Genomic DNA, 9,852 nt, shown 5'->3' with positions numbered 1-9,852 from the left:
AATAGCATTTTATCCTAATTCGAATCAGAGCAGTGTGGCCAGCCTAAAGTTTAAATATTTGTGTTTTGGTTTTTTAGACCTATGCTGTTGTTTTAAATAAAACAGCCATGGTATTTTAATACATTAAACTCAAAATTCTTTGTAAAATCTTGACCAAAAATATTGTATGTCAATGCCTGAGTGTGTATAAACTGGAATTCTTGACAGCATACAGACACTTAAATATATTTATATACTATACTAAAGCTGTATACTAAATCTTATTTATATTGCATCCTATTGTATCGTTACAAGTATAGATTAGTATAGATCACTGTCAAAAGAGCCTACATTCATTCATTGAGAGTAGCTAAAGCCTCAACTCAGTCATCAGTTTTGATTTTACTAGACACACCGTTGACACAGTGAACTGTGACATCTTGCTTTCTACGTTGTTTGAACTGGGAATTCCGGGAAAAGCACTTAGTTGGTTTGAATCATATCTCCAAGGACATTCATTCAGTCAGTGTGCCTTCGCAGGGACAGTGTCAAAATGTTATGGCCTCACCACTGCTGTACCTCAGGGATCAATATTTTCTATTGCACCACTGCCTCAGGTGAGCTCAATTGCTCCCATGGGTTCTCTTATCACTGTTATGTGGATTAACTGAACTGTTCTTATCCCCCCCTGCTGATCCCAGAGGGGAAAAAATTTTAAAATGAGATATCTTCTCTTTCTCAATTGTTTCTCCTAGACAATAATGAGATCACAGTGATATAAAAATGAGATTATTGCTTTTGTCTCCTGCTTCTCAGATTTGACTTTAATCTACAAATGAGATCTCAGCAATATTTGAAATAATGCTCAGTGTTGTCCAATTTATACATCTCATACTTTACTCAGGCTGATCCACCAGAGAGCTCTCTCTGTAAACTCAGACAATTCTCATTTCAGATCTATTTGGTAAATCTCAGATTAGGCTCCGTCAGCTCTGTAAAAGAGGTCTCTACACAAGCTTGAACCGTTCTCATTCTAGTCGTCTCAGTTTAGTCCTTTTTGATTTACAAAAGAGATCTCAACAAAGGCTTAAACAATACTCAGACTTGCTTAATTTATGCATCTCATATTTTACACAGGCTTGAACAAGGCACCTACTGTAACACCTCACTGCTCCCCGAGCGCCACTTAGCAAGGCAGCTAACTGCTCCGGGTTAGAGTGTGCTTCACCTCACTGTGTGTTCACTGTGTGCTCTGTGTGTTCACCGATGGGATAAATGCATAAAAAATGCCCAAATTACTTTTTTGAAATCAGGACTCAGAACTAAACTATTTTCAGATGCCTATTTTTTCCACACTGAATTGGCTTAGTCCAACCAAAACAAGGTTTTGCCTAGTGTTAAGATGGATAGGGGTTAATCCTAGCCTGACAATACAGTTTACTCACTAAGGGAATTCAACAAACTTGTTTAAGCTCAAGTATATCAATAACATCTGTTTTTTCAATGGGGCAACATATAGCAAACGTGAGTGGTAGTTATCACATCCCCCATTCTCCACTTGCACAACTTCAGTACTTCCAGAAATTAGACATGTTTCTCTATTTCCTCTCTTACACTATTGGATGCAAGTGATTAATCAGGTGTGGCTGATCATTGTGCTGCAATCAGAATTCCCACAGTGATGAAAGCAGATGTTTGCATTTTGGAGTGACTAACAAACAGTGTTGTCTTTTTTCTGCTTCTCTCCCTCCTCCCTGTGGTTGGTTCCACCACCAGGTTAAATTATGCATATTGACCAGCCTGTGCTTTCATGGACCATTGTACACAGTATTGTGCACTTTGAAGCAAGTTCAGTTTGTTTATGTTATTGTTTATTAGCTTATTTGTCCATGTTGTATGATTTATAGATAGATAGACTTCAGTTGTTGTTGTGCAGTTGGTCCGTACAACAAAATTTGCCTGTGCAGCTTCTAAAAACAATACTCACATAGGCTACACACTCACACAAAAAATAAATAAGAATACACATTATAAAAAGAACATATCAAGGCATTAACATGGCCCCACTGCTTGACGTTCATTTTAAAGTGCAACTGTTTTGCTTTGTTTTATCAAAATAAATGTAATAATAATAATAAAAGTGCCCACAGGGACCTAGGTTCGAATCCGACCTGCAGTCATTTCCCGATCCCACCCCATCTCTCTCTCCCACTTGCTTCCTGTCTCACTCTCCACTGTCCTGTCCAGATAAAGGCAAAAAAAGCCCAAAAAATAAATAAATGTATAGTATAGTATATATATATATATATACTTTTTGATCCCGTGAGGGAAATTTGGTCTCTGCATTTAACCCAATCGGTGAATTAGTGAAACAAAAACAGCACACAGTGAGGTGAAGCACACACTAATCCCAGCGCAGTGAAGCTGCCTGCTTCAACGGCGGCGCTCGGGGAGCAGTGAGGGGTTAGGTGCCTTGCTCAAGGGCACTTGAACCGGCAACCCTCCAGTTACAAGTCCAGAGCGCTAACCAGTGGGCCACGGCTGCCCAAATGTTTCTCATTGCAATGTCTCCTCATTTGCTCTATTATTTCTCCTAAGGAGAAACAAGTTGTAAGTGAGACTACACTGAAACATAGAGACCTCCCCTATTTCTCCTGCTTCTCAAACTAACATCTCTTATGTGACTTATACTTGTATCATTGATATGTCTCATCTTTTGCTTGTTTTAATTCTCCTTAAGCAAAATTAGGAGAAATAACTATGACAAATACTTAAATTATCCTTAAAAGAGAATCACCATTTTGTCTCCTGAGCAACAGAAGGGATACAAATGAGAAACAAAATTTTCCTCTCCACTATATGGTCAATCTTTCTCATTTGTCTAATTAGTGCATTTATGAGTTATAGCTCGTTTTTTTTATTATTAGACAATAGGCCATGGCTCTTTTACTGTGGAATATGTATTATTATTTATTAAGTTATGCTTAAATTATTATTATTAGTAGTAGTAGTAGTAGTATTGGTTAGTTTAGGCCTGTTGTCATTTTTAAGTAATTGCAGATTATAGCCTAATGTTGTGAGTCGTTTTGGATAAAATGTGTCTGCTAGTCTGCAAAATAGGCTACCATAAGCAGAACCATAATAACCATCACTGTCCAGGAGAGATCGCAAAGGTGTAGCCATACAGAACAGAAACAAAATCGAAACTAAAATACTCATCAGTTGGAGTTCATTGCTGTAGGTAGATCCATATGTTCTATTGGTTTAAGCTTGCGCAGTTTCGCTGGTGCATTGACTTCCGCGGTTGGAGTGAATACGTCATCAGTTGACAGATTGTGATGGCGGATGTGGCTGAAGTAGACGCCATGAAGAATTTCAACGGAGGTTTCGAAAAAATAGATAAAGAAATGAGCCGTTATCCGTATTGTATTGTTTGGACACCAATTCCAGTCCTAACGTGAGTAGTTGTTCGAGGTGAACCTGTCCATACCGTGTCACGGTAATGCTACATTAAACGTCACAAGCGGAATGCATGCATGGCAGTCGATATGAAACCAACATTCAATGCTAGAAAATGACATTATGGCGGTCAAAGAAAGCAGAAAGCAGCAACTGCAATAAACTCAAATGTTGGCGCTAAATCTCTCTGCTAACTCTAAAATGTAGGCCTAGAGAAGCAGTGAATTCTGCACTCCTCAAACGTTCGTTATCTCATCCACTTCCAGAATGTAGCATTCCTGGGATAGACTCAGCTCTGATATGGTAGACTACATGAATGAATGAAATAATAATCCTGCCGAGAGGGGATTAGTGAAGTCTAATGTCATATTGTTTAGCCACAGACCTATTTGGCAAAACGCAACCCAGTGACAGAGTCGTTATTGTGATAACGTCAGTTACAGCAGTTTCTACTCACCAACGTTGGAGCCTAGGCCTAACTTTACAGTTCTTACCTACATTTTTGGTGATTAGTAATATATCCATTCTGTCATTGCAAAGCAATTAGTTGTGTTATGATGTGTCAGTGTTTTGAGTAATGAGCTGTAGTCTGGCCTGACTGACCAGTTGCCTTTTGTCTGTAGATGGTTTCTGCCTTTCATTGGTCACATGGGGATCTGCACTTCCAGTGGGATCATTCGAGATTTTGCAGGACCTTATTTTGTTTCTGTGAGTAAAGTGATACACTGTGAGGAGTAACATGATTATTATGACGTGTGAAGCGTCAGTAAATAAGTGTAAAATGGTTGCATGTTTAATCATATCACATCATTGCTGTGATTAAGTTTCTTTTTTTTCTTTTTTCTGTATTCAGGAAGACAACATGGCCTTTGGGAGACCAACAAAGTATGTTATGTGGCTTAGTTGTAACACTGCTGTGCAGTAGTACAGAACAGGACAGGAGGATACAATTGCTTGTGTTCTCATGCTTTGATCATGTGTGTCTGTACTGTAGGTACTGGAAGCTGGACATCAACAAGGTGTACAGTGGAGGCGCCAATGCCTGGGACATGGCAGTGAACGACGCCTCAGAGGAGTACAAACACAGAATGGTAGCTACAGCTCAGCTGTGTCCTTTTTATTACCAGTAAACAAGGCATTTTTCAACAAATAAACATAATGAATAAAAAAAAAACATGGTCACTACTCACTACTGTAAACTACAAGTTGATAAATTATTTAGAAAATGCAAAACACTGGTGGAAACAAGATAATATAGTTTTGCACAAGAGCATAATCTAAGTATATTTGTGATGCTTTGTTCACAGCACAACCTGTGTTGTGACAACTGCCATTCCCATGTGGCCATGGCCCTAAATTTAATGCGCTACAACAACAGCTCATCTTGGAACATGGTCAAGCTCTGTTTGCTCACGCTCATCCACAGCAAACATGTCAGGTGAGTAGAGATGCACAACAGGAATGCATGCCACTGTCCTGCCTATGTAGACCTTTGTGATATGTAGACAATAAACAACCCCACAACAAACAGAGTCTAGCTGCCACGTACTGTAAAACACACTTAATTTCAAGGAACTGGCCGCTACTGTCACGTGTGTGTGTTCTCCAAGCGATCACGTCTTTGAGTCCACCAGCTGGTGAAGGGGTAGGTGGTGGTGGTGGGGGGGTTCAGGCTGCCCTTTGCCTGAGAAGCGGAGAGGTAATTTATCACTGCTGTGCGCAGGGTCCCCCCCGTGCTGCGCACTACGCCAGGACTGTGTGCTGGAGGCCTGTTGGATTTGTTGGATTTGTGGTAGAGGACAGGATGATACAACGGGTAGGGGAGGGTCGTGGTGGTGGGGGTGCAGACATAGAGGGTGACTTCTGCTAAACCCATGGGATGAACCCCCCTCTCTGCCCCTGTGGGGGGTGTGAGGTCCTTTCCATGCTGTCGATGCCCTTGACTGCTGATAAATGTGTTTTTGTTTCAGCTGCGGAACATGTCATTTTGGAGTGTAGGGCAGGGTTGTTTTTATAAGCCTCCCTTTTTTTATAAGCCTCTCTCTTTTTTCTCCACATCTGTTTTCACTCTCTCCTCTCTCCCCATGTGTATGTCTACCTCCTTCTGTCCTTCAGCTTTGTGGGGTTCCTGAAGACTTGGCTGCCCTTCCTGATGCTGACCGGAGTGGTCGTCACCATCGCCTTGGCTTTCAACCTGCGGTAACTGAGACACAGGAAGCTGGCGTGGGGACGGAATCACACGCACAACGGAATTCGGGACTGCTTCAGAGAAGCAAGAACACAGGACTTGTACAGTAATAACAGGCCGATAGGCAGAATGATCACTGATTGTGAATCCACAATGCTTCCATTTGAACTCTTCTTTATGCTGGATCTCTGCTGTTGTAGACTGTACGTTGATGATTGACTGAGTGCCACTGTCTCCTGCACTCTGGAGAACACTACTGAGCATTTCAGATGTGGATGCGGGGCACCCCGACTGTATCCACAATTCCACAGTGGCCATTCCACATGCGCTTGTTCAGGGTTGGTAAAATACTGGCTTTTCAGACATGCTGTAATCTGTGTATTATATCCACAAGCACTTATGGTTAAATGCAATTCCATCTTTTCATATTTGAGCAGTAGTTGTTATTGGTGCCCATTCGCCCTTGGTGTAATCAGGACCTCCACTGGCTTCAATTCTCAGTCTTTTCATTCATTTTAGGTTCATGGAAAGCACTACAGGGACTTTTTAAAAGAGATTGTATTTTGTTTATTCATGTTTTTTACTGACTTACATAAGGATGCATGATTGAAAGCCTTGTTTTACTGTGATGTTAACGCTATGCTGTATATAAGGATGAAAATAAACAATAATATGATATGTAAAATTAAGTAATTCAATCAGTGAATACAACTAATGTTAATAGTCTAATCCTATGATCAGACTATACATCTGGTCTGGACTATTTGTAGCGTCTTTTTTACAGACAGAAACCCCTTCCCCTTTAAGAGAGATGACCCCAGGAGATGTTCGTCACCTGCCCCTTATTAGTTCTGTGAGGCGGTGCTGTATAACTCTGCATAGCACACATACAGCAGTGCACCTGTGTGTTGTCTGAGCGACAGCTTTGCGCGGACTCGCTTTCCCCTCGCAAGGGCAGTGTAACACTGTCCCGTTACTTTTGGCAAATAGAGAACGTGTGGGCGTAGGCTACGTAAAATAAAGAAACGGATAATGATACATGTTGGTATAAATCTACAGGGGATCTTTATGGTACCATGAACAGGCGGTACACTTCACTAGAAAAGAACTGACAGCAGTTTGCAGCAGTTGAACTGAGCAGACAACAAACTGTTCTTAACTTGGGAGTTGCAAAATGCGCAGCTGTGTAACTATTTTCTCTGTGGTCGTCGGAGCGCTCTCATTTTCCACTGCGTGTCCGTCTGGTTGCCAGTGTTTGGAAGCCTCCACAACAGTTCAGTGTGTTTCAATGGACCTCCGGGCAGTGCCCGGCGGCATCCCGGGATATACCAATCATTTAGTCATTACAGGGAATTTGATTCCAAGGATCGGATACGAGTCTTTTCAGTGGCTGGACAATGTCACCAATTTGATTTTAAGCAACAATAGGTAAGTATCGATGTTAACGTAATAGATGCAAATTTATTTTCCTGATAAAAGAGAATGTGGGCTTGCATGTTTGCTTTGTGTTAACCACAAAAAACCCACACAGAACATGCCACTGGGAACTTGACAAAATGTGTTCTCCAAGTTCCCAGTGGCATGTTCTGTTTTTTTGTAGTTTGCTAATCAGTAAGGCTGACTGCTTTGTGCTCAGTATCAGTGATCTGTATTTTGTATTGTATAGAACACTGAACAACAGCCATTCTTTCCTTTTTCCCCACAGTATCACCGAGATAGCATCCCACACATTCTCCTCTCTGACCATGCTACGCTCTCTGGACCTGAATGACAACCAGCTCACCCTTATTCATCCTGAGGCTTTCATGGTGCCGGGCAGTCCTCTAGAAGAGCTCAACCTCAGCAACTCTCTCTTCAATCACAATTCACTCATTGACCTTATTACTGCGCTCAGGTGGGGCGGCTTGAGGAGCCTCCGTCGCCTCGACCTCTCCGACAATAGTCTGCTCCTGCTTCCCCCAGGGATGTTCTCTCCTCTCCCTAACTTGAGACAGCTGCGTCTGGACAACAACTCTCTGGTTGCCGTTTACAACGGTACATTCTCTGGTGTGGAGCTGCTGGAGGAGTTGGACCTTACTGGCAACCGCTTCACAGCGTTCAGCGCCGAGGGGCTTCACGAACTGGAGAGGCTCGACAGGGCTCGGCTGCTGTTGGGGTACAATCCATACCTGTGCGCATGTGAGACGGAAGAGTTCGCAAACTGGGTAAACAATTCGAAAGTCCGAGTTGGAGACCCAGAGAAATTGCGCTGCGCCTCTCCCGGACAACTGCGGCACGTCGCAGTGCAAGTGCTCAGCACGAAGGTCCTCCACTGCAATCAGAGGGATGGGATGATGGTGGAAGAGGTGGACGGCCTCAGCCTACAGACATCCTACGTACTCCTGGGGTTGGTCTGTGGATTTGTGGGTATGGTCTTTTGCTTCGTCGTCTTCCTCAACCGCAGGGGCATCGAGAAGTGGGTCGTGGAAATGCGAGACGGATGCCAGGACATGATGGAGGGTTACCAGTATCGATATGAGATCGACTCAGACCCCAGGATCAGGCAAATTGGCACTAATGGCAAACTAGAGCAAACGAACAAACTCGAAGCTGGTCGCCAGATACCTAACAAGACTTCTTTGTCTCAAATTCCCGCTGACATTGCAATTTAGGCAAACGCGTTTTTTTGTCATAGACTCCTCCACACGTTCGTCCTGGATGGGATGTCTTTGTGTGACATAGCCTACTATACATAAAACCGTGATCAGTGCGAATGACCAAGGTTCCAGCTTTCTTTGTGAGATTAATGAAACTTTCAAGCAATAGGCCTAATATTGCTCTTCAAAAGATGCTCAGAACTGCCAGTTGATAAATTACCAGCCACTGCACTTGATTGCCACTTTCATTCAGCCATAAACAGGAAACCTGTCTAAAAAACACAGTTGTTAAAACTCAATATTGTACACCCATTGACTTTCCATATGATGTAAAGTATATCTAAATATCGAGCCATATAATTCTTCTTGCACTGCATTTAACCGCATGTACTGTTGTGCCCCGTCACCTATGCATGTGTGTGTCTATGCTCCCTCCCTCCCACTCCAGCCTATTGTGCACTTGTCCTCATTCCCCAAATGGCTTGGCTCATATGGTGTAGTAGGCAGGATGATGAAGTGCCAACAAGGGAGAAAATGAAGCAAGCTGAAAAAGTGCATTAACCTGACTCTTGCCAGATGAATTTCACTCCACCTAGCTCCACTCATCCATCTGGAACCGATTCATTGGAATGTTGTTTTTAGAAGGCTGGGCCTAATCAAAAAATGCTTGCATATGATTGAATAAGCACTTGTCCGTCATCTATTGACGTGCTACTTCAACCACTCATATCAAAGCCAACCCGTGACACTGATAAGTCTCACAGTCGCTTCTACGCTATGTCACATCTATGAAACTCCCGCCCTGCGTCCTGATTGGCTGTACCATAAAGTCGGTTGCAGAAATCACTCTCAATGGAAGAGGTCCCAGATGGATGTGAGTGAAGCTAGGCGGAGCTAAGCGGAACGAAATTCATCTGGCGAGAGTCAGGTTAGAAGTGCATGGAATCTGCTGAGTATTGACCCTTTTCACACCCTTGCATGTGCATGCCTCTGCCTGTAACATTCTAAATACATATTTACATGTAGTTTTGTGGACACTCAAAGGAGTGTGTCTTAGTGTGGTACAGTGCAAACTAGAGAGTATATTATCATAAGAGAATATTTTCATAAGCAGGTGCGACTGGGTTGACCTTAAGAACCGTTGAAACAGGCAAACCCAAAGCAAAAATTCCAGGACTGTGGGTCTTGTAATAATGGAGCAAACATGGGATAATTTAAACCAGATATGTAGTTTTTAAAACTTAAGACGGAAAACACGGTAGCATTCTGCTATTCTCAGGTATATTTAATACGTCATCATTAAACATCTTTGCATATAGTTTGTGCACTGGTAAAAACTTTCCTTCATGTTATTCTCAAAACTTGCTGCTACGTTTTCATTTCTGCCCACATACAGTTCATTATGTTATGGGTTCAACAGCTATCTGTGTTGTTTCCACCAAAGCTTTTATTGTTTTGTAATGCAACAGTTTTGGTCCCACGTTGTTACATGTTTGTTTGTCATCATACAGTAAAATAAAGAATCATGGTGTATAAATTGTGGCCTCCTCTCCTGAACACTTTAAAAAAGATTTTAAGGCCACTTTAATG

The 9,852-nt window shown here is 42.3% G+C and overlaps 2 protein-coding genes across 2 annotated transcripts; both read left to right on the top strand.

Moving 5' to 3' along the window:
• The first annotated feature begins 3,289 nt into the window (after nucleotides 1-3,289).
• Nucleotides 3,290-6,311, top strand: tmem222a (transmembrane protein 222a). Its single transcript, XM_048260002.1, has 6 exons — nucleotides 3,290-3,436; nucleotides 4,062-4,146; nucleotides 4,292-4,323; nucleotides 4,433-4,529; nucleotides 4,746-4,876; nucleotides 5,554-6,311. Exons 1-6 carry the CDS (start codon nucleotides 3,318-3,320, stop codon nucleotides 5,639-5,641), a joined length of 552 nt encoding a protein of 183 aa, XP_048115959.1. The 5' UTR covers nucleotides 3,290-3,317; the 3' UTR covers nucleotides 5,642-6,311.
• A 74-nt stretch (nucleotides 6,312-6,385) lies between these two features.
• Nucleotides 6,386-9,025, top strand: tpbgl (trophoblast glycoprotein-like). Its single transcript, XM_048260001.1, has 2 exons — nucleotides 6,386-7,054; nucleotides 7,332-9,025. Exons 1-2 carry the CDS (start codon nucleotides 6,801-6,803, stop codon nucleotides 8,275-8,277), a joined length of 1,200 nt encoding a protein of 399 aa, XP_048115958.1. The 5' UTR covers nucleotides 6,386-6,800; the 3' UTR covers nucleotides 8,278-9,025.
• The last annotated feature ends 827 nt before the right edge of the window (nucleotides 9,026-9,852 follow it).

Source organism: Alosa alosa, chromosome 13 (genome assembly GCF_017589495.1).
Source record: "Alosa alosa isolate M-15738 ecotype Scorff River chromosome 13, AALO_Geno_1.1, whole genome shotgun sequence".
Taxonomy (NCBI): Eukaryota; Metazoa; Chordata; class Actinopteri; order Clupeiformes; family Clupeidae; genus Alosa; species Alosa alosa.
The sequence above is the reverse complement of the archived record's forward strand: the minus strand, read 5'-3'. Positions and strand labels throughout refer to the sequence as shown.

Bases quoted from the DNA above. Each gene is read 5' to 3' on its own strand.
- tmem222a (XM_048260002.1), top strand. From the start codon at position 3,318: ATGGCGGATGTGGCTGAAGTAGACGCCATGAAGAATTTCAACGGAGGT. The intron at 4,324-4,432 runs GTATGTTATGTG...TCTGTACTGTAG, and splicing joins GCCTTTGGGAGACCAACAAA to GTACTGGAAGCTGGACATCA. The intron at 4,530-4,745 runs GTAGCTACAGCT...CTTTGTTCACAG, and splicing joins AGGAGTACAAACACAGAATG to CACAACCTGTGTTGTGACAA.
- tpbgl (XM_048260001.1), top strand. From the start codon at position 6,801: ATGCGCAGCTGTGTAACTATTTTCTCTGTGGTCGTCGGAGCGCTCTCA. The intron at 7,055-7,331 runs GTAAGTATCGAT...TTTTCCCCACAG, and splicing joins TTGATTTTAAGCAACAATAG to TATCACCGAGATAGCATCCC.